The sequence below is a fragment of the Hippoglossus hippoglossus genome, chromosome 4, assembly GCF_009819705.1.
Source record: "Hippoglossus hippoglossus isolate fHipHip1 chromosome 4, fHipHip1.pri, whole genome shotgun sequence".
NCBI classification, from domain to species: domain Eukaryota; kingdom Metazoa; phylum Chordata; class Actinopteri; order Pleuronectiformes; family Pleuronectidae; genus Hippoglossus; species Hippoglossus hippoglossus.
Genome location: NC_047154.1, coordinates 1,722,960 through 1,747,858, shown reverse-complemented (window position 1 = coordinate 1,747,858; position 24,899 = coordinate 1,722,960). Strand labels below are relative to the sequence as shown.

Here is a 24,899-nt window from a genome sequence, read left to right as displayed (position 1 = left end):
GGCTCTGACACAGGGGGCCCCTGACCTTTGGGTCGTAAGGCCTGTGCACAGTAGGTCCTTTCAGTAACTCATTCATGCTCACGGTGCATACCTAAATGCTCAAAATACAAGACATTCATGTCAAGGAAATCCAGTTACATGTTCTTTTTTTTTTCAAAGGTTTTAAACTGTGGCTTGAATGGGACATGAGATATGCCTGTCAGTGTTTGCTGAAAGACACAGTGTAGTTTAAAGTTTTATGTGAGAAGCTTATTGCATTTCTTTCTGTCAATCACTACAAAAACATTTTCTCACCCGTGACCAACAGTTTAAAACCGATTCACCCTCAAGAAAAATTCAGTATAAACAGACAAATTATCTGTCGAGAATTGAGAGGATCATCAAATATCTTCTACTTACAGTATTATTGGGAATTTAATGTTGATCTAATCTATGTTATATTTTTTCATATAAACAATGCTTAAAAGTATGATAACCCAACTCGGTGAACATGGTGGAAAAAAAGTTAGTGAGGACCAAACCCTGAGTTAATATTGGACTGTGCCTCTAATATATATGTGGTGTAAAGTATTTATATCCCGTTTTTATAACACTGTTATCAGTGTTTCCATGATAAAGTAGCAAATATAGAAGGGCAAAATATGAAAGTCATTCCATCTACCTGTTGTGAAATTCATATATCTCTGGCAGGTTACCAAACAGCACATCTCTTTTGTTCTCCAGGGAGGGGGGTGTGAGGTGGCTGAGCTCTGAGTTATCTAGCTCTGCAAAATAACCCTGGGGAGAAGCAAAGAATGACGAGACGGTGAAGGAGAAGAAGAGAACATCAGGCAAATCAGCAAAACAACACAGCTCATCATTTCAAACAGAAACCACAGCCCATCTGCACACAAGCTCAGTCCACAGATCAACACCCATGGGCAATGAATTAGACTATACACTACCACAAGTTTCATCTAATGAATATATTGTGCTTTTCAGCCCAGGGGCCAGTTGTCCAGAAGTAATCTGATTTGAAATGAGTTGCTATTGCATTGGATCAAATCTTGAAAATGGGATGTTCAAAAGGAAAAAAGGATTATGATGTGGGATAACGTCCCTTTACACAGTTAGGTTGAGAAATTATTGAGCACACAACAGTTTCCACAACAATTGGCTTCTGTGGAAACTGTTGTGTGCTCTATAACGTCCCTTTACACAGTTAGGTTGAGAAATTATTGAGCACACAACAGTTTCCACAACAATTGGCTTCTCTGGAACAAGTGTGGGCGGCCATCTGGCTTTACTGGTCGGGGTGAATGGAGAAAAATGGGTGGCGAGAGGAGAGGTGGGTGGAGAAGAGTAGATTCAAGGTTTATTTTGAACAAAATGTAAAGAAAGCCCTTCAAAATTTGTCAAAAAATACTACATTTGTATCATGTAGTATATACACCTTAAATGTGATCAACAGCTGTAAATATAATTTAAATGTAGTAAGGCATGGAGCACCTCTCCAGAACTCTAAGTACCGAATTGCGCATCTTGTTTTGGATTGTGCAGTGTTGAAGTGTGTCTGCTCAGGTGTGTTTGCGACAAGAAAAGGTCAACTGGATCCTGGAGATCATACAAAGTCCATACTCTAACAGGGGTGGGATGTTAAGTCTACATGGTAAATCCAATGCCAAGAGCAATTAAAGACAAGCCTTTTGTTATTCTTGTCATATCAGTAAGAGAATGCAAAATATTTCTATTGAAGAAAAATATATATTGCATGGGATATTTTTCCAATAATGTAAATCAATGGTAACAAATGAAGGTAACAGATTAGTAGACATACTGTACCTCCATGATGCTTTGCAGTTCCTCCACATATAGCCTCTCTGTTTCAATGAGCTCAGTCATTATGTGCCTGCAGAAAAAGAGGAAAGAATTGGGGATCATTTGTAATATGGAATAATTTTTGATGGAACCATTGTAGCAGCATTTTACCCCAGATGCATCCATGTTACTCTTATGCTTACAAACAAACCAATAAATCAGTAACCAGCTGTAAATATGTCAGTTAAGTGCATTTTGGATTCTGACCAAGTTTACGATGTGGTCCTTTGATTGTCCATTTGGATCCTTTAATTAGCTAATGGCTCACAATAATAGCTTTTCATGGCTTAACTGTGATAAGTGGAGTGGTTTGTGGGTGTTTTGGATGTGTGGTGAGATAAGACTTGATCAGGAATTGACTCCCAGATGACAAAAGTGGCATTGTTACGCAAAGGGAAACTTCTACTCGAGTGAGCAGAAGCAGTCATCCTCTAACCATTTTACCTTGGATACATTTAGGCTTTTAGCCATTTAGCAAAATTGCGACCAAAAGCATGCTAAAAAGAAAGACCAGGATACTTATCACTCAATTTCACCACTGCCTCCAATATATTGTATTGCTTCCTCTACATTGGTTCTTGCATCCTTGTCATTTTTAATCAAAAGGACTTTGTCGTTGAGTCTTCAGGATACGGTAAGTTAGCAAATTTCATTAGTTACTGAACCAGTGCTGTTAGCATTTTCCACCTCAAAGAAGTCTTTTTACTGCTGTGTTTTATTGTCCAGGATCAAGTTATCCATCTTACTTGCCAGTTTTTCAAAGAAACATTAGATTCTCCAGGTACTCAGACGGATGCAGACTTTGGATAAGATGTTTGGAGGTTTGAATGTGAGTGTGAATAGTTGTGTCTAAATATTGGCCCTACAATAGCTGGTGACCTGTCCAAGATTCCCTAAATCTTGCCTAAATGCCATACTGCACCTCCGGGTTTTTAATTAAAGTGACAGTAGTAGAAACAGAAAAACATCCCAACACACGATATGTGAGATATATAAAAAACAAATGACAGCCAGGACTAATGACTTCATTAGCCATTTCACAATACCCTTTCTAAAAATCTGTCTTCATTTCTTGAATTTTCAAGAACAATGATTCGCACAGTCTGTGAATTCTGTGACAATTTATCTGTATACAAATAAAATTCGATTGATTGATTGATTGATTTATTGACTTTTCCCCTCATATCGTCCTATGCATTGCATGAATTATCACTACTGAGTAATTTTAACCGGTTATCGTAATGTTTTGCAATGAATATGTTTAAATATAATATATTTGGCTTGTTTAGTTTAACCAATCGTTTAAATTATGTGTTAATAACATTATAGAATGTAAGTATTGCAATATAAATAATTAGCATTGCCTGATTGGTGTATATACAGCATGTGCACAGTGTATGAATGACTCTTATGCTTTTCATTTTGCTTGGTTCTGATATTAACATTGATATGAATCTGATACTTAGCTGTTTTTTTTATTTGACAGATTTGGAGACCTATGGTTTATTGCTTGGATAATGACTACCAGAGTATAACCAATTCCTCAGGTGATATATGCTAATATATGTGCATATATCTGTGAATCCATCCAGATCCACACATTTTGAAAACAAGTCACAGTCTGTACAACACATGGGATTAATCCCTCGGACCAGACCCGAACAAATCGTTGTTCTGACTTGTTTTCCTTCATGACAGGTTTGTAGGATTGGTACTGTATTGGCAGTTTCTGCAATTGTGTAATGTTTAACAGAAGAACAGATATGTATTTAGAAGAAGTATGAACAGATGTGGTTCTCGTGAGTTAACTTAAACTTTACTATTGTTGCTCAAGGGACTATAATGTTTATGGCTTCCCCCACATGTGTGACACTGGGCAATTGGTACACAGCAGGGGTCACTCAGTATGTCTGAATAGATGGGTGAGGGGATCTCTGCATTGTATACAGGACTGGGGTCTTTTGTCTTGTAAACGAAGGTAAGGGATCTTGGAGACAGATGGTCTCACGCCAGAAGTCACTCCAGGGGTCTGGGACGGAGATGGAGACAGGATATCTGCCCATCCTGGTCAGACATCAAGTCGTTGACGAATACCCTTTGCTCCTCGCAGGGAGGGGCTTCTGATTGTATAAGTGTAGTGATTCTCCTATGCTCTGTGCCCATTCATGCACATTACGCTAGGTAGTGTGTGGGGTGGGTCCACCTGCAGGTGTTAGAATTGAACTTACCGAGAGACAATGTATAATTGTGTATGATTAAACAGAAATTGCCACGACAATTTGGCGTTCGTCGGCAGGATCACTCATGTGAGAGGACACTCTGGATCTCAAGGCTGAAGATGAAAGGGAGTCTGGGACTCTTACCTCAAATTAGTGAGGGCCGGATGCCAGAGAGCCAGGAGTGCTCTCACTGATGTGATCCAGAGGACCAGGTTTGGCAAGCAACATTGTCTTTCGGGTAAGTCAAATTAAAAATTATGTTAAGATCTTTAGGAAAAGGTCAAGGGAAAAAAAGGATTCACTCATTCATTGTATTGAGGGACAGACGTGTCTGCTAGACAGGTTTTGGTAACCGGTGTAGGATCATGGAAGCTTCATGTTTGGGATCTTTAGGAAAAGGTCCAAAAAGTTTTAACTAGCATAAATGATTATTAATATATAGTAAAATTATTATTTTGCAATAGAGGTGTAGCTGGGACGGAAGGACCGAGGCCGAGTCCAGATCGTCTCAGCACAGCAATCTGTTGAAAATCTGATAATTCCAGTACATTTTATACCTGCATGCGTCATGCTAAAGAGAAGTGTGAAATGAAGCTTCTCTAAGGCATTATGATTCAGGCAGAGTATTTAAAATGTATTAAGGAATCAAAACTTAGGAAAAATAATTGAGAAATTTGCCAAGTGATCAGGAATTACAAGAGGTAATTACAATTGTAACATTATATTGGATATCTTCCAAAAAACCCACTTAGGAGGGTCATATTTATTATTTTTTGCAATTTCTGTTAAAGGCTGAATGTACAAGAAATATATATACACAAAGAGAGGCAGTTGTGCAACTTTTTCTATTCAATGACAATATTCAAATTAATATCAATTCATATTTACAATGCAAAATATGTAGCTTCTGTTCCACATCATGTTCTGCAGAGGAGCTGCTACTGCAGCACAATGTTTTTACATATAGGCTTTGATTTGAATATGGCCACAAATATGATTATTGCCTTGTATGAAAGAAGTCCCTTGTACTCAAATAAATACCAGTACTACACAGTATGAAGCCGTGCATTTTTCCGCTCCTGCAAATATTTCACAATAAAAAAACCTTTTTAAACAAGGGAATGGATATCATTAACAAACTCTGGAGTGCTTTTATTTTGAAAAGGCTTACAAAAAGTGTTGCCACCATTTGTTTGTGACATAAATTCATCAGATAAGCATTAAAACTCAGGTGAAATATAATTTTCTCTGTTTATTCTGCTGTGAACCAAAATGTTTATCTGTCTATGACACAAACGTATTTACAACACTTTCCGAACCCGTTTCAAAGTAAAAGCACTCCAGCGTTTCACATTCTGAATCCACTCATTTGTTCCATCGGGGCTTTGATTGTTATCGACAGACCGAACGATTCGCATCTTCATACCGTAGAGTCCTGACATTTACTTTAGTACATGAACCAACTTGTTCTTGAAGGAAATGCAGGAGATAAACCAGCAGCTCAGACGCCAGTAGCGGACACACAGCGCGTGTGAAAAACAGACAACCGACACACAGACAACCGACACACAGACAACCGACACACAGCTGATCTGCGGCGCGACGACAGCCAGTGAGTCCAGAGAGTTCGGGGACAGACAGTGAAGACTGCGAGATCGACCGGTAGATCGCGATCGACGGGTTGGTGACCACTGCTCCACATTGTGCCGCTTTGCCGTCGCAACAGTTGCCCCGCAAATGAGACACACACATTTTTCTTTCACTGTCGTAAAAAAGAACTCTTCCTCCCAATCATTATGAAAATAGTATGTTTTCTTTCGCTTTTCTGCCATGTTTTCTTTAGTTTGGGGGGTAAAAACCACATCTAGCTCGCCATCATTGCTGCTCCCGCTAGCTTGTCTCAGCATAGAGTGAGATGGCGGTTTGACTTTTTTTTTTATTTCAAATTTCAGTTTTTCTTTTTTTTCTTCATTTTTTTATTTCTTTTTCTTTTTCTTTTTTTAATTTAGAGCATGCCTTGCGGGCGACTCGCGGGGTCCCTGCGGGCGACCAGGTGCCCACGGGCACCGTGTTGGCTACCTCTGCTTTCAATGATAGACATCACTATTTAGAGATGCAATGTTCTTAACTATGCGACTCTCTTCCCTACATCAGTAGGGATAGCCACATGATTGTGTAGCAGTTTTCTTAACTAAAAAAAAAGTTTTTCTCCTAGATTAGATTAGATTTAAAAGATAAACAGCTGATTATGCTGAAGTGGAGTTGTTTGGTGATAAATTCAGCATCAAAGGATGCAGCAACTGAGATAGCAAGTGGGTTTATGACTTTGTGTGATACAATGGAGGTTAAACCACTCCCATCACATTATTATGCATTGACTGAAGAATGCAGATATGCTGGTGACAAGAGTGTCAGGATCTACACTAATAGCAGGTTTGCATGGGGGTGGCATGTGATTTGGGCCGATTTGGGCTGAATAGGAGATTCATGAACCTATTTCACTTCACACTTTCGTCTTTGTTCTGATAGATGCTGTGTTATCATGCAAACTGTATGCAGTCTGCAAATATGGAGCGCGTATTAAAGATTTTTAAATATTAACACTTAATGTAGATTATGGGAGCTGTAAACAAGGGTCAATCGAAATTAAATACATTTTTTAGAATACAGATTTAATTTAATAAGTTTAAGGAGTAAGCTGTTTGGTGGATAACAGTTTGTTTGGTGGCTGACAGACTTTTGATGTGGGTCACATGGAAGGTTTTGTTTAACCTATGTATGTTTCTTCATTAGGTAGAATTGACACATGACTGGTGTCGATGTGTCAAAAGGGAGGAATTCCCTATGTAAGAAATTAGATATAGATATGTTGGGTGTATAAGAAATTAGATATAGATATATTGGGTGTACAAAAAGAACACTCTGAACAATACTCAATAAAACTTTTTTAGCAGAGTCGTGTAATTTGAGTTACAAATAAAATAGGTAAAGAAATCCAGATTCCACAAAGTGAACATCCACCACCAGACAAACAGTTTGATCATTCATAGAGAGATTTGATATAGATTAAATTGAATTAAGTAAGTTAGGGAAATAAATAAATACTGTCTTGTTCTTGTTGACATGTTTTCTATGCAAGTAGAAGCTTTCCCCACATCTAAACAGGATTCTTCAGCAGTGGCACAGATACTGCTCGGAGAACTCATTCCACGACGGGGACTTCCAAAAAGATGTCCACTGATATTGGTACACCATTTGTAAGCACAGCTTTAAGGATGCTGGTGAGTATCTGGGTATTGACATGAGGCAACATCGTGCCTATCATCCCGCCAGTGGCGGGGCAGTAGAAAGAGACGTCAGTGGAAAGAGACAACAAAACATTGGAAAACGAACTGCTAGATATTGTGTAAACAGCCATTGCAGGAGGATTTTCAGAGCCACGAGTTGATTCTACAGGACAGAGCGTGTGTTGTGTCAGCCTTCAATTGTTTTGTGTTCGCAAGCAAGGAGAGGTGTGGAAATGATTAGGGCCACACGTCTCTAATCCCAAGAAGTGGCAACAGATTGAAGAGGGGGTTGGCGAGGGGCACTGCTGATACAATAGCGCCGACGGGGAAACACATACACAATGAACATTTTTGACAACATGATTCATATCGTTTCAAATTTTTAAATGACCTATTGTCCAGAGAAAGAACAAGGACACTCAGATTCCTGAAGGGCGGAATTGATGGTCACGCCTACTTTTGAATGACTGCAAAATATGTTATTGAAGTTTGTTGAAACCTATTCGGATTTTCATTTGTGTACTAATGTTGTTGAGCTGTTGTATTGTCTTTTGTGTTAAGACTATGGTTATTTACTTAATCAAGTCTATGATTGGATAATATGTTCAATTTCCTGACACTCATCTATTCTGGACTCTTCCCTTCCAGGATGATGAGATGGTATAAAGATGTTTAGAGGATATTGAGCCTTTTAGGCTCAAAGGGGAATTGTATAGGCAGTTTCTGCAATTGTGTAATGTTTAATAGAAGAACAGATATGTATTTAGAAGAAGTATGAACAGATGTGGTTCTCGTGAGTTAACTTAAACTTTACTATTGTTGCTCAAGGGACTATAATGTTTATGGCTTCCCCCACATGTGTGACACTGGGCAATTGGTACACGGCAGGGGTCACTCAGTATGTCTGAATAGATGGGTGAGGGGATCTCTGCATTGTATACAGGACTGGGGTCTTTTGTCTTGTAAACGAAGGTAAGGGATCTCGGAGACAGATGGTCTCACGCCAGAAGTCACTCCAGGGGTCTGGGACGGAGATGGAGACAGGATATCTGCCCATCCTGGTCAGACATCAAGTCGTTGACGAATACCCTTTGCTCCTCGCAGGGAGGGGCTTCTGATTGTATAAGTGTAGTGATTCTCCTATGCTCTGTGCCCATTCATGCACGTTACGCTAGGTAGTGTGTGGGGTGGGTCCACCTGCAGGTGTTAGAATTGAACTTACCGAGAGACAATGTATAATTGTGTATGATTAAACAGAAGTTGCCACCACAGTACCAAACACAATGTTGTGGTCAGATATTGTGAATCTCTACCAAGGATTTTATAAGCTCCCTTGACAGATTCATTGGAGAGTTCCAGACATTTCATGGACTGTGACTGACAAGTCTCATACTGACACAAATTACACAAAGACATTCCTGGTTACATGGAGTAACCATGTCAACATCCGCCTTCAGGTGAATATACACAAGCTTAACAAATAGCTGTGGGAATCTCCTTGGTAAATAAAAGGGTCATGGGGCACAGATAAGAGTTTAATGTCGGTGTGCTTACTGTCTCCCTAACAACCACCTTGTTGCACCAGTTTTTGTTGACATAGAGAAACAGGCTTTGGTCACAGCCATCACGTGATTTAGCAGCCCCCACTGTAGTACCATGAAAGCATTGATTTCATAATCAAAATGAGAGTCTTGTTCTTTGAGCCATGTTTCCTTAAAGCAAGAGGACATATCTTGTTATACTCTGTGAGAAACGCGACGACTCGTCAAGTTTGTTGCAGAGGGAAATAATATTGGCAGAATAACTGAGGGAAGAGTTGCCGCAAGAGACAGTGTCTCCCAACCAGGTCTATACTGGAGTGGGTCTCTCTCCTCATAAAGTCGATTGAGCGTAAGTACAGGGACACTCAGAGCTAGGGTTATCCTTCTCTGTGCATGGTTGCTATCTTAGAAAATACTACACTGACTTGTTCAATTCCACACACAACCATGCACACAGGCACAGACTTAACCTCCAGTTGATGAGCAGCCACAATTTGATTTAACACACATGGTATATGTATCAGCTGATGTAACTCTGAGGACAAGGCTGCATATTGCTGAACAATACTGAATGTTAAATAAATATTCTCTGTGAAGAGATATCATCTCTCATGACCAACACTATAGCTGTGCCAGAAATCACTCACTAATCCCTTTACAGTGAATTCGCAATTTTGTAGTCCTGTCCGAATCTTCAGTGAAATTATGTATACCCTATATAGTGGACGCATTGGAGGTCACAGTTAAAAGTAGTGTATAAATTATGGTCACTAACTGAGCAATATACAGTATACCATCATGCATTGCGCTAATGGCTTTGAACAGCATATGGCAGAGAGATAAGAGTAGAGAGGGCAGCACGTGTCAGCCTTCTCTCTCTTGCAATTCTACTCCTTATTCTTAACAAAAATATATTTGAATTATTACGAGGACAAAGACAGACAGGTTTATATTTGCCAGCATTTTCACAGACCAATTTTAGATATGTCCCTAGTACTTCTGATGACGTATTTTGTTTATGACCCACACGAGTTGTGACGGTAAAATATGTAATGAGAGCACAGCAGTGCTCACAAACTGCAGCAAATACGTTTATTTCTACATTTAAACATGGTCATTGCATTAGCTTCTTTACCTAAAACTATGAAAACTGAAGTGTAAAATAAACATTTCAAATTTATTATGTGACTTTCCACCAGCTGATGTTGTTGCCATGATCCTGCCACAATAATGTCAATACAGGCGCAGAGAAAATGCACAGAGAAGTGTCCAAAAGAGTTTTTCTTTTGCTAATGAGCTCAAGATATAGTCCTCTACAAGTCCCTATTTAGTGAGTAGTGGATGGAAGTGAATTAGTGGGTGATTTGGGACTCAACCTGTTCTTAAAGCTCATTCTGCAAACATTTCTCAGCTCTACACTCAGTATTCACTTTCTTGAAAAATACTTTCTGCAAAAATATAAATGTGTGTAAGAACCAGCCTGACTGAGACACAATTTAACTTCGAAGCAAACAAAAAACTGGTTACAATTTGAATCCCTTAAACTGGGATCATGTAATGTCAACTGAACCGATGCGCCTTAAGTAAAACAAAAGTTAAACAAATTGTGCAGGATGGTTAGATTGTAGATGGTTTAATCTGGGGGCTCATGTATTGGACTGCGTTCCCTGAATGGTTACAATTCAGATGTTGTGTGATGGTTCTAAGTGTGTTGAAGCTACTGACAATCTGAAACTCCTCCCCAGTACTTCCACACAAACATATAGACACATTCATAGGAGGCACAAGAGAGGAAGGAGGGATACAACTGAGGGAAGGAAGGATACAACTGAGGGGAGGTGAAGAAGTCTTCTCTTGCTGCCCAGTTGTTCCTCCCACTTTCACATCATGCACCCACCCACTCCAGCACAGAGTATCTCTCACACACGCTCACACACGCACAGAGGCTCAGACCTTCAGGGAAATAAGAGAAGATATTTGAAGCTCCCCTGAGCTGGACTACTTCATCTGACAGGGGAAACTTGTGGAGGAAAATCTGACAAAGTGGCAGAAAGCAGAGAGGAAAGGAAAAAAGGACCAGTTGGAAAGTGTGTGTGTTACGAAGAGAGAGAGAGAGAGAGAGAGAGAGAGAGAGAGAGAGAGAGAGAGAGAGAGAGAGAGAGAGAGAGAGAGAGAGAGTTTACAGGAGCTGGGCAGAGAGGAGGATTGTCTGTCCTTTAACTCACACACCCACTGGACCTGAACCAACCGGTAAGTCAGGAACACAGCTTACATGTGTGTGTGCTGAAGGGCGTCACTCTAAATTAAATCAAATTACCTTTGTAATGAATCATACTCAGACTGAGCAGTAAGCAGCCAGATACAATAAACAAGTTGTAGAAGTCAACAACAAACCCATAAGAGCTCAAAGTACAGAAAGTCATATAAAACTAATCTTGTTAAATGGTTAATTCTCCACAAAACACAAACCTAAGAGTAAACTTTAAATGGTGTGCTTTCGCTTCTTACTCATTAAGTAGGTGTTGTTTTGTGTTACTGCTCATCTTGGTTTTTAGTTTTTTAGTTTTTGACATGTTGTTTTCGAAAACGCTTACTTATTTAAAATTGGGAAAAAAATTATGTGATTTCTCATTTTATAAAAATTACCACTTTTTAAAATATTTGACCAATAATGTATGCTATCCCTGCAGCAATCCAAAATGAAGCCCATCTGCAGCACAGGATGGATTTGGTGTTTTATGCGGAAACCTGGCACCTTAACTGTCACACAGCCAGGTTTCCACACTGTTATGGGATACAATGATGTCACTATAGGTCAGAGCCAACAACTAGGTCTCACTGGTGAAAACAATAGAGCCAAAATAAGGTTTAAAACCGTATAAGACTTGTGCAGGATTCTGGAAACACACACAGTTTTTGTTGTGTAGCAGTGCATCGTCTTTCACTCACTTCTCTTGTCTTCTTCTTGTTTCGCTGTGTGCTTAAACCACTGTTCCATCATTTAACTACATTTGACTCTCCAAACAGATCTGTGATGGAATCAGTACACATGTCTAAACCAATTCTAAATTAAAACTATCACTTGGATAAATAACTGACTACACAGTATATGTCAACACTTCTCACCAGCAATGTTCACTATGGTATTTCTAATAAGGCAGACTAAAGCCTGCATGTACAGTATTTTCTCTTTATCGCGAAGTAGCTCAATGGAAATCACTGTGACATACTGTTACCCATAACACCCCTTTTCTATGTAGACCAATACTAGATACATAAACCTTTTACAGTATGTGTTCTTTTCAAGAACCATTATCTCAGCCTGCAATAGCAAGAACATTTCATATTTCTGTTTTACCATTCAACCAAAAACAATGACCAATAGGCAAATTAATGGGATGTTTTACAAAAGTGTCAGTAGGATAGACTTATTTTATTTGTACATTTTAGGAATGGCCAGTGTGATGTAACATTTCTTAACATATGACATATATATTTATATAGTGGATGGTAAAAGTAAAGAGCTTACTTCATGGCGCAGTGGAGTCTGAGTGTGTGTTATTGTTTGCAGTGTGATTCAATCATACTCTGATACTGTGACGCTCTGGTACACTGTCTGTCTATGCCTCAGCCACTGAACTGTCTTATGAGGTGATGTTGGATCCTGGTGTGAACTCACTTCTGCTTTCATGCAAGACCATTAAGAAAAACCAGAATGTTCACTTCAATCAATCAATCCTTACAGAAGCTGCATGTTGAAGTTCAGTCTGATCCACTGTGACAGTCCTTGGATAAGTCAGTTTACTACAATATGGGCTTGATTTCTCTAGTTTTTACTCACCAATATTAACTGTAAGAATTATGAAATTTGCTACACCAACCTCTGACAGTTCAGGAAACATGTGCAGAGAAAATTAAGCTGAATGGAAAAACCACCACCCAAAAATCCATCAGAGTTTAAAGAACCACTTCTTGGTTCGACGTAGACCTAGGCAATGGTTGTGAACCCAGTTTTCACTGTGAACCTGCAGTGATCTCATCTACAATGAGGCATCAAAACTGACATTTCAGGCCCTTCATGTTTTGCCAACATAGAAAATGCTTTGCCATGATCATGGCCAAATCTCACTTTTCTAAACCTCCCTCATCAAATAATGTTCTGATTCCTTTGGAATTTGATTCAAGACTTTCTGTGACAAAGAAAATGAGACTGTAGACATTTTAATCCATGTAGCCCTGATCAGTTTCTAGGGTTATCAGACTATTTCATTAAACTCACTCTAAAGACCAATACCAGTCAGTATATAGAGAACTAAAACTTTGTCAAACTAAATCTGTTACACTGCCAGATAGTTACGTAGCACATGTTATCTGGTCGCTCTGCTCCAAACCACAGTGGGACATTTGCTTAGATTAAAAACTGCTCATTTACAAGCAAAATGAGGTGCTTCAAACAAATGACACAAAGGCCTAATCCCATTTCCCCCCTTAGTCCTTCCCCTCTGTTTTGCGTGTTCCCGTGTAGGGGAAGTGTGTCACAATAACTTTTTTTTGCAGGATAATCCCGTATTTTGACATGATTTCATGTCACACACCCCCTCTTTGAAGATAAAAGATGCAGGTGATTTAACCAGCGTTAGCAGCGATGTTAGTGAACTCAACTGCTCCTCTAGTAACAAAACATCCTCGCAGGGTTGCATACAGACCACTGCTAGTAACTGAAGCTGTGTGCTTTTGATTTAAGCGTGAAATAATGCTGAGCATCAAACATAATGGTTCATTCAAGGGGCTAGATAACCCTCAAAAACATGGACAGGGAGAAAGTGTGAAATGGGATTTTGCCTAAGACTTTTGACTTAGAGCCTACTGTAAATGGTCTCTATTTATATATATCGCTTTTCTAGTCTTGATGACCACTCAAATTGTTTTAGAGTACAGTTTTGCCATTCACCCATTCACACAAACATTTATACAGTGCATCTATGGGCAGCACTTTTTCTATAATGAGCCATTCGGGATCAGTATCTTGGACATTTTGGCATACAGATGGGGACGACTGGGATTGAACCACTGACCTTCTGGTCCACCCCTCAGCCACAGCAGCCCCTGTGTCACCCCTGCTCATCCACTTACTGTTATTCAAAGGTAGTGTGTGTAAGCTTGTGTGCATTGTGTATTGCAATGAAGGAAAAACACAAGTTTGCAAAGAGCCCTATACTTAAATTATTATTGCTGCATGAGTTCACCTGCTATTGTTCTGTCCTGGTCATCTGAAAGTAAGATGGATCAAACCGCTCAGAATACACTTTAAAAGGAACCAGTATGTTTAGTTGATGTTATGCTTATTAGTTAGTTTTTTTGTGTTTGTTTGATATATACAAATTTATATAGGAAAATTTGATTTCATTTTCTGACAAATTTATTTTTAATTTGTAAGATATGTTGGTATATATGAGTTTGAAGTTTTTTTTTAAATTGTATCTTTATGACTATCTAGGATCTAAGCACCTGCCTCAACTTGCTTCTCATTTGCCATCATGGCTGCTCGTCTATCGTCACGCCTGACTACCTCCATACTTCTGACAGCCAACTGCTTCTGCAGAGGCAAAATAAATATATAAAAACAGTTTGGAGGAGCTGGTGAATGCATTGTCTAAAAGCTGAAATCGTGTTTCAGCTTCGTGACAAGTTAACATGTGGTTCTGTTAGGACAGCAACACTACAAAACATGATTTTATAAACTCTTACAAACCCATCAGTATAGCCTGAAGCTATCTAACGCTTAAATGCATGTGTATTTTTAAAACATATGTCTTGGCTACCTGACACATAAATAATGCATATAAAACATTGCAGCAGACTTATTTATGAATGTTTTTTACAATCATTTATAATGTGCATTAATATTTCTCAGTGTAGACTTTTTTATTTAATGTGTACACTATAATATCTTACACATAGGACACAACCTTTCAATGACTGACACATAACACAAATTAGTCGGTACAGTAATACTAAGTTATATCAAGATATAATCACAGTCACTGCTCATGCTCTGACTGGCAAACCAATGTTATCAAGAAAAGACTCCCTGTAATATTTGTAACCATTTACAGGTCCTCAAAATATGATGCAAAGTTTGTTGATGACTAAGCTAAACTATTGTGTGCTGTGTGTATTGATGTCAGTGGGTGATATTATATTCCTATTAAGAAGCTCAAATATGGCAGTGGTAAAAAGTTGCTGTAGTGTTGTGTTGAAATTTGGACTTTCCCAGGAGACTCAACACATACAACTTGACATTTTCTAGACCAAATTATTCCCAAAGGTCCACACCTTTGTTGTGGTGACTGATAAATATAGAAACATAGAAAAGAAACTATAAAATCAACTTACAAAATTGCATGCAACATATTCAACAGACAGTTGATAAACTAACAAAGTTCTCAGCACCAGTCACTCCTGAAATGCTGAATACCAGGTCATGCAACAACTTTGCCTCTTTTTAAACAGAGAAAAACTCAAAATCTACTCTGGATGCCTCAGTAATAAATCATTATATATTTGTATCAAATCTACTTGCAGCCACCTTAAAAACACAGCAAGAATTCTGTCTGAACAAGATATAGACCAACTTGTTCATGTGACTCGTTCAGCAGGACAGACAGATGTAGTGTGTCCAAGTTAATAATCAACCAGAAAGCTGCAGCTCACCACTCCTCAATAAGACTGAGAAAGTAAAGCTCATTCAGTCACTTCACATGGCTTCCTGTGTGTCAAAGCATGGATTTAAAAATCCTATTAATTGTCTTAAAAGCACAACATGCTCTCCAAACGTACTGTAAATCCATCTATGGTGTACTTGTGTAAGAAGTATCCAGGCCTTCAGGTCCTCAGGTCATCTGGGACAGATTTACTCAGTGTTCACAGAATACAGACCAATCAAAGTGAAGCAGTTTTTGGTTCATGTGCTCCTCACCTGTGGAACAAGCTTCCTGAGCACGTGAGGTCTGATAAAACTATCAGTTCATTTACATCAGGGCTTAAAACCCTATCACCAAAATATTACATATAACCTGTCTTTAAGCTTTATCTGTTTTCACTTTTATATTCCACACAAAGCCACAAAGACATTTTATATGCGTATACAATATGCAGTATGCTTGCGATGCAAAACATGTTTAGAACTTATCTTTGGTTCACACATACTATTCAAATCTGGATATTAAATAAATACATGTAAATATCTTTGTAAATATATGCAGAGAAGGGGGGTTGTGGGTAACTATGGGTCACAGAGGTGCACAGTGGAGCTGATTGGTAGATCTGACATCCTTTCACAAACTATTCTTAATTTCCTCTTTCAGAGTTTGGATGTATACATTTCAGTCCCATCCCTTTATGTAGAAAAATGTCAATTCTTTTGTATGTTGAAGAAGTGTTTTTTTTAACTTCAGTTTCCTGATTTTGTGACGCTGATTCCTATGCATCCTAAGCATACTCCTTAATCCATGTACGTGTGGAAACATGCAAATTAATGTGAACACAATGTTTGCTTACAGCCGACAGAAGCATCACTGTACCTACACTCCACAGCTACACAAAGTGCTTTATATTCGTTTATCTCACATTTCTCTGATGTAACAGATAAGCTCATATTTCAAGAGCTAGTAAGCAATTGAAGGTCACACTTGTCAGAAGGTGGTTTGCAGAGAAAGTTAGACCATATTAACACATGTATATAATGTTCAAAAAGTGAAACATAACTTAGTAAGGTTAAAATTTTACATATCCTAAAAAAATATAATAAAAGTGTCTCTAGATGTGTCTATATACTAAAGACTACTACTTTGGGAGAGTCACATATGAAAATGTAGAGGGGTCATTATGTTCAAAGCCTAGACGGTGGATCCTCTCATTAGGGCAAGAGCAACGACAGTGCGAAGGCCCTATTCAGGGGGCGGCTCCTGGCATAGGCGACAAAGGCGGTTGCCTAGGACGCAAAATGCCGAGAGGGCGGCACAAGAGGCTGATTTATCATGAAGTGATACATACGTTAACCAATGCAGTAACGTCACACCATCGTCCTCTAACTCCGGGGACACACCGGAGGCAGAAGCACCGCAAAGCGCCTCGAAAAGCTGTGTGCCTCCTTTCCGCGCCCATGTTAATCAATCGGGCTGTTCGCACTGGCAGCGAAGCGCCGGGAAGCGCCGGGAAGCGCCGGGAAGCGCCGGGAAGCGCCGGGAAATGCCGGGAAATGCCGGGAAGCCCCACGGCCGGCTCGCGATCTACATCGATGGTTTCGGGGTCTGTTCTATTTTTTCCGCTCACCGCGAGCAAATCGGGCCAGAAAGCACACTGAAAATCGATTTTAAACGATATAAGTTATATGTTATATTTTATATAAATGATTAAATATGCATCCCATACTTTCGATTTCCACGCTGTTCTCCTGGATTTTCAATTTCCCAGATTTTTGCCCCCACATGAAGAAATTTCCCCATCTTTAATTATGTACTTCATCCACACATTTGTCAGTTGTGTCTAAACAGACAGACACACACAAGCACACAATCTCTTGATCACAGTCCCGACCTGAACAGATCCATATGTCAATATTGACTCATTGTCACAGCGCCTACTGCTGGCGACAGGAAGTGACATGTTTTATACTTTGATGCACTGCTCCTGGCTGCTTTACAATATACAGCTCAAATGAGCTCAGACAAGCTATAAGAACAAGGTCAGAATTGTGACATTTCCTCAAACCGTGTAAACATTGAGGCGCAGTGAAGGGATCCTTCACCGAAGGAGACGATGTGGTCCTAACTCAAGTGTGCATTGTCCAATCAGCACCAAAATTCTGTCACATGATCAAAGTCCCGGCCTGAACAGCTCCATATGTCAAAATTAACTCAGGGTCATAGCGCCACCATCATTCAGCAGGTTTTTATAAAGTGAGAAAACATCAGAGGAGGAGAGTCACTTGTTGACTTGCAGAGTAATGCGCCTCAGTGCAGTGGTGCTGCTAAGGGAGGCAAGGTGGGACAACCTTGATACAGTAAAGGCTGTAATCAGAATTTTGTCCTTTTAAGCAGCAAATAAGTCTAAACTGAATTTATGTGAAATCAGTGTGGAGAGCACTGACCACTGTCATAGACTTACTGTTGTAGTCAGATTTTGAATTGAAAACCTTTCTTAATAAAAACAGAGTTCATGTTTGTCTGACATTGTATTAATTGATGAAAAAGCAGCCATGTGCAGTAATACAGTTAATTATGGATGTGATACATTGAAATGCATCGTTGTGAATTAAATCTTTGACTGCTGAATTGTAATCAAATCGATTTACATAACATTTTCACTGTGTGGTCTACAGTTGATGGCGTGGATCGTAATGCGTGATTAGTGGGCGTGGTCCAGCGCCGCGTGACGTATGCAGGAAGTGACGTGTTTATCCTTCCTGCGATGCATAAAATGCAGTCAACAGGCAGCCGTTTCACCCAGTCCCTGTTCGCCCTCCCCCGTGGCTGCATCAGGTCCCGAGATAGCAAGTGCTCGCGCCCGCAGAGTGCTGCTCGCAGCCCTTCTTGTATGTTGAGTCACAAGATCAGGTGTTGTCAGAGCCCTCTATTGTTGGTTGACCCCAGGGTCCAGTCAAAATATGCTGCTGTGGAAATGTGTTTTATTCTGTGTGGCAACATTGCACAGACGTTGGCAGCTTCTCTGCTCAGGGGCTCTGTTTGGCTAAAGCCCCTCTATTGTTCTTTGTGCTCGGTCAGCACTTACATTCACAGCATCCTCTGCAGAGTTAAAGGCAGTCAGTTAACATGGTGAACAGACAGTTTTGGGGGTGTTTACAGTGTAAAGTGGTGATTATTGTGTTGGGGGCTGAAGTAAGCAGGTGGGTAAAGTCACGCAGCTGGACCAAAATTTGTTGGCCCGGAAGGGGGGCATATGTGATCAATAACAAATGATCACATAGAACATAAGTCCCATATAATGACAGTGCTTCCTGCACGACTGGACTGATCACCACAACACAGTCAAGTCCATTTCTCTCCCTCTTGCTCTCTATCACTGCCATCCTCTCTCCATAGCTGCTTTTCAGACATTTGTAAGCAAAGGAACAGCAGCGCGTGCAGCAACAAATCATTGCATTGCATGTTCCAGCGTAGCAGCCCATCAAAATGATTTACTATTTTGTGTATTGCACCAAATGCCTTATTTGCTGTTAAACCAAAAAAAGAAGAAAAGGGTTGAAGGAACAAATAGATTGTGAAATAGTCATTTTCCTCATGCTTTTAATTCATCTGGTGTTACTCAAGATTTTTGTAAACTTTAAGAGTTGGCCAAGGTAAAACAGGGTTAGCAGTGTTAGCAGTGCAGTACTAATTTAAACTTGTTTTATTCTTAAATATGATTCGGCAGCAGTCAAACAATCTGGATATGCCTCATAACTTACGTTAGCTGCTAACCATTGGTTTCTTAATTTAATATATTCACTTTGATAAACCAAAAACTCATCAAGCATGTGCTGATTCTGCATAATTACAAATCAATATTTTTGCTTGACTGAAGGTCAATGGTTTATTTTTTAATTCAGTAACATCGCCAAACTCTATATTTTGACCAACACAGTTAAAAAAGCATGTTACAGTTAACATTGGATAATATTACAAAGGGAATGGGGAAGAGGGCAGGGGGGTGATATCTCAACCAACATCTACAGGAATTCACAGCATATCCTTTGGCCAAGACAGCAAACAGTCAAACAGACATTTGCTCTGCTCTAGTAAAAGAATCACCTGCACTGAGTTTGACCCCTAAAAGTATGGCTTACATTTATTTTTGATTAGTTGCACTCTTGTTGGTACCCCTGACTTCTCACTGAGAGACAGTATAACTGAATTATTCACAACCACAGCTCTGTCTAAATGTTCATAATAATTGTTAGATGTGAAGTTCAGCTAGTTCTATGTGATGGGAAATCGTTTCATTTGTGGTATTTCACCTCACTACAGTGTGCTGTACAGTAAGGTGAAAACATTAAACCAGTTGACTAAGGGCACTTTGTTTGTCAGTGAGCAGGCACAGGTGTGGACAGCTATAGGAAGGTAGAATCATTTAAACAAATGGTTTCCACCTATCAGCAGTAATTCCTCTGGTATCCATCACCATATCAACCATCACCATATCATCTGCACAAAAAAGAACAAAAGGAAACTATATATGCAATGTATAGCACTACATGCATGTGCATGTTTTGCTATACAGTATGCATATATATATACTATATAGTGTTAAATAATGTAACTTAGAAATGAATTAAAGTAAATGACATCCAATTCAACAGTTTTTTATAGTAGTGTAAAGGTGAAATACCACATTAAAAATAAGAATAAAAAGTGTCCTAGAGAGTGTGATTACACAGCTAAAGTCCATATTAAAATCCAATAAACTATAAATGAGTTACCACACTTCTTGATGTAAAGATCAATAAAGTTTTATATTCCATCTGGAATATCAAAAATTATTGTCACTGGAGAAACATAAAATTGTCATAAAAACACAAGAGTGATTCATTATTATTGAAAAAGAGCATTATGCTACAGTCATGAAAACACAGACACACAAAGGGCCCCTGTAACAGTGTCTGAATCTTTTAAAATGAAGCAGAACACTTGCAGTGTCCACTGCTTTCCTAATGTTAGAATGGGAACTCAAGTCATTTGAACAGTAAAACTACTCACTCATATAATAATTCAAGTGATTAAATACAGAACTAACTTGTAGTACTCCACTCTATGGTTGGGGTTAGGACTTAGGTAAGGCTATACTTAACCATAGTTGCCAAAGGTTTCGTCTCCTGATGCCGTGCAGGCTAATTGCTTGGTCAATAAAATGTGAGAAGATATTTCCTGACCTTTTTCCTCAGATACCAAGGTGACATCTTCAGACATGTTATCTGATTCAGAGACAAAAACACGACAATACAATGATACAAAACCATGGGAAAGCAAACCGAACCGAGCCAAACCGACTTTGCTCCACCTTCTCCTCCGGCTCTCCATACATTTGGCCCGGGACACATACTATACGTGGTTTCCAGTGTGTATGGGACTAAATTGAATAATCAATTAATAATTCATTAGATGGATGAATCAACAAATTATTTCAGGACTATAGTATACTCCCTCTTCAGTGTGTAGCCCAAGCATTAAATCGTATAGGGCTCTGATCTTAATTGTTTTTATTTTCCTTTTCAGGTGCGACATGCTCTTATATGGCCTGCTGACATTAAAGTAACCAGAGAGGAGAAGGAGGGATACGTAAGTGGAGGAGAGGGGTCAACTCATCAGGAATTCTCAGAACATAAGGAAGAAAGACGATGTGAATTGGCTGATCATCATGTGGAATCAGAGCTTTTGCTTCACACAGCAGAGAAAGTTTAGTAACGGCGCACCCAGACAAAGCCTGACAAAGGCCTACTGGACTTGACAGCATCAAAAAGAGAAGCCAGCTGGTAGGTCAGAAGCAGGAGGAGCGAAAGAGGATATGTGTGACTTGAGACAGACGATGTAAGATAAAGCAAAAGATGAGAAGGAAGACAATTAGATTGATGAAAGGAGCACTAGAGACTGAAGGTGAGAATTGAGAGGTCAAGCTTGAGAGTGAAAGGAGATTAAATAACATACTCTACTATCAGAAAAAATAGCTCTCGGAGAGTAGAAGTCTGAACAGGCAGGCACTGTTAAGACAGAAATAAGCAGGAGATGATCATGCTTTTTCGTCGCATCCACAAGTTCAAGTGCGTACAGCTGCTGACCACAGGCCTGGTACTGTGTATGGTGATGGTCTCCAGGGAGGAGCTGGACCACCATGTAGTCAGTCACATGAGATCCTATACGTACCGCTATCTGGTCAACAGCTATGACTTTCTCAATTCATCATTCAATATCGCTTCCAAACATCACCATGGACAGGATGGTTCTGACAGTGTGGATGGGAGATTAGGGAGGTATCCATACCTCATTAACCACCCAGGTAAATGTAAAGGTGATGGAAATGGCTGGGAGGATGTCCTCTTGCTTCTGTTTGTGAAATCATCCCCAGAGAACTTTGAGCAGCGTCAGGCTATCAGGGACACATGGGGAAACGAGAGCTTCCTTTTGTCAGAACTGAGGGCAAACGTGAAGGTGGTGTTTGCCCTCGGCATGCACCCAGATGTCAAGCGGAGATCAAGGGTTCAGATTGCACTGCAGCAGGAAGACCAAGCCTATAGAGACCTGATTCAACAGAACTTTGCGGACACTTTCCACAACCTTACTGCCAAACTGATCCTGCAGTTCCACTGGGGCCATGAGTACTGTCCTCAAGCACAGTTCTTCATGTCTGCGGACGATGACATCTTTACTCACACGCCCAATTTGGTTAAGTACTTGAGGCAGCTCATGAGTAGCCAGTCAGGGGCTAGACATCTATGGGTTGGGCATGTACATAGAGGATCCCCTCCAAACCGCCGTAAAGACAGCAAGTATTTTGTCCCCTATGATCTGTACCCCTGGCCTTCTTATCCAGACTACACTGCTGGAGCAGGATATGTAGTTTCAGGGGATGTGGCCGCTAAGATCTACCATGCAACTCTGATGTTGAAATCCTCCATCTACATCGATGATGTTTTCATGGGGATTTGTGCCAATGTCATGGGGGTTTCTCCCAAGGAGCATGTGCACATTTCAGGGGAGGGCAAGGCTCCATACCACCCCTGCATCTATGATCACATGATCACATCACACGGTCACACTACAGACATGCGCTCACTGTGGCAAGCAACAATAGACGCTAAAGTGTACAGCAGAGGATTTAAGGGTCATCTGTACTGCACAGCAGTGAGAGCGATGCTGCTGTGTCTGCCATATTATCAGACCACATACCCCTGTATGGCTGCTTTTACGTAAGTGGTCTTTAGATGATGCTCAGAGTGCTGTATGCTAAATGTGCTAAACAAACAAATGACATATTATTTCACTGTTTGCTGGTTGTACTATGTGTGTGCTATTTTGTAACAAAGATCAAAGCTGTTCTGTTAAAAAAACATTAACCTAGCAGTTATTCAATCATTAGCAGAATTGGGTTTCACATTGTTTAAGTTAAGGACAAAAGAGGTAAAAGCCCCCCCCAGGTGCTGTTTACATGAGGATCTTTTGTCTCGGTGAACACACATCCACAGGGCTTCTCATTGTTATTCACCTGTCAACCCCTGAAGAGATTTAGTTCTTTCTGGAAAGTCTTACATCATTTCTGAACTAGCCCGTTAAATACTATTACTTATTATGCAACTGAGGCAATTAAATCATTAAAAGGCTATTCATAATGCATATGAATTGCTTCAAATATGTTTACACTTCTGGTTAAATGTGTGATACTGTATTTAAAAGTAATAAATAGATGATACACAAAAGAATTGCTAGTTTCAGCCTCTCCAATGTTGGAATTTTCTGGTTTTCTCTGTTCCATCATTAATAGCTTTGGATTTTAGACTGTTGGTCAGACAAAAGACTTTCAAACAAATCACCTTGAGCATTTCATAGGCTAAGAAGGTGTATCAATAAGAGAGAATAATTTGCAGATAAACAACAAAATGAGGTGCTTGTTAATGGGTCATTTGTAATCATTACTTGCTTATTTCAGGCTTGCAAATAGGTAATCCTGTCCATTCTTGCACCATTGACCTTTGAATTTGTTTGTAGTACTGCTGTGAATGAGTCACTCTCATCAGGCGGATACAATGCATCAGGATTCTCCTATTGAGACACCAGTCAGCCAGAAGAAAAATGCCACATCCAGCCAGATTCTCAGCAACTGTTGGATTAATAATTTTACCTACTAAGGTATTTACAAAGGTTTTACAAAATCCGAGGGTTCCAGGGCAGTTGATTTACTTGTTTGCCCTTACAGCATACCTCTTTGTAAGAGAACTTGGTAATTGGTAAAAGATTAGATCATTGGTTCTCAAACTAGGGATTGCAAGATCAACTGGGATGGAAGCCAGTAGACGATCATGATAGGAAAGTGATAAGTAAAACAAAATCATGTATCGTACACTCAATTATTCTGCATGAAATTATAGTTTTACATTTTTTATTTCCTTAAAATGTTGGAAAAGAGACACACTGATCTGCATAAAGTCCAGAGGCAGTGACAACCAACACGCAACCAACACTGAAATGTATAAGCTCCTATATGGCAGTAAAAGTCTAAAATCGGAAAAAGAAACAAAAAGCACTCAGCAAATTGGAACGACATGATGATGATAATGAACAGAGGGGTTACTTTGCATTAAGTTTTATAAATTTAAGTAATTTTGGTATCGCATTTACAATAAATCAATCAATAATTCTTAAATCAAATGTGCTTGTTTCTCCTCTTGTGCAGAAGGGCAGTCTATATTCATATGTTGCAGGAAAAGTGTGTGCATGAGGAAAATGGGTGATTACCAGTACGTGCTACTTAAGCCCTTTCATTGTCAGCTTGTTTTTAGATTGTCCTTGTTATCAGAGTGATATGAATTAATGCCTGTTTTGTTTGGTTCTTTTTGTATGTTCATACACTATACGATCTCTGTGGTTAATCTGGTTGCTGTTTAACTAAACTAAAACATAACATTACCAATCACGCTCTTAAAGGGGAATTTATCTGTCAGAGTTTTTTTAAATGTATTTCTCTCTCCCTTCAGTCCATTTCCCCTATGTTAGTCACACTCTGTCCCCTCCTTTCCTGTCACCCTTCCTTTTTCTCTCAACTCTTCTGCATCCTGTTAAACAATGGTATATGATTCATGCTGAATCACCTCGGCCATGCATAGTCATCATCATCGCCATGACCTTATAAGAATTTTTTTGTTTTACCTCTGGGGGAGGATCATATATTCACCATATGATGTAAATTAATGGGTTGTTTTTTATTCTATAGTTAAGAAACACATACAA

At 39.5% G+C, this 24,899-nt stretch overlaps 2 protein-coding genes across 10 annotated transcripts in view; one reads left to right on the top strand and one right to left on the bottom strand.

Annotated features, from left to right (window-relative positions):
- mcf2l2 (MCF.2 cell line derived transforming sequence-like 2) overlaps nt 1-24,899 on the bottom strand; it is a 132,937-nt gene that overhangs the window by 55,211 nt on the left and 52,827 nt on the right. For all 7 annotated transcript variants that reach the window (XR_004613701.1, XM_034583874.1, XM_034583877.1 and 4 more), the window contains exons 16-17: nt 1,822-1,888; nt 662-777 (exon numbers count right to left, since the gene is read on the bottom strand). Coding sequence is in view for 6 of the 7 variants with exons in the window: in XM_034583874.1 (XP_034439765.1) it covers nt 662-777; nt 1,822-1,888 (183 nt within the window). In the remaining variant the exon portion in view is untranslated. The remainder of the gene's footprint in view (nt 1-661; nt 778-1,821; nt 1,889-24,899) is intronic.
- b3gnt5a (UDP-GlcNAc:betaGal beta-1,3-N-acetylglucosaminyltransferase 5a) lies at nt 11,041-23,261 on the top strand. Of its 3 annotated transcripts, XM_034583890.1 has the most exons (3): nt 11,041-11,154; nt 21,177-22,903; nt 22,939-23,261. In XM_034583890.1, the coding sequence occupies exon 2, from the start codon at nt 21,684-21,686 to the stop codon at nt 22,866-22,868; it is 1,185 nt and encodes a 394-aa protein (XP_034439781.1). In that variant the 5' UTR covers nt 11,041-11,154; nt 21,177-21,683; the 3' UTR covers nt 22,869-22,903; nt 22,939-23,261. The 3 variants fall into 3 exon arrangements, with proteins under 3 accessions (XP_034439781.1, XP_034439780.1, XP_034439782.1); XM_034583889.1 differs by having other exon boundaries at nt 21,177-23,259; XM_034583891.1 differs by lacking the exon at nt 11,041-11,154 and adding an exon at nt 14,215-14,224 and having other exon boundaries at nt 21,589-23,260.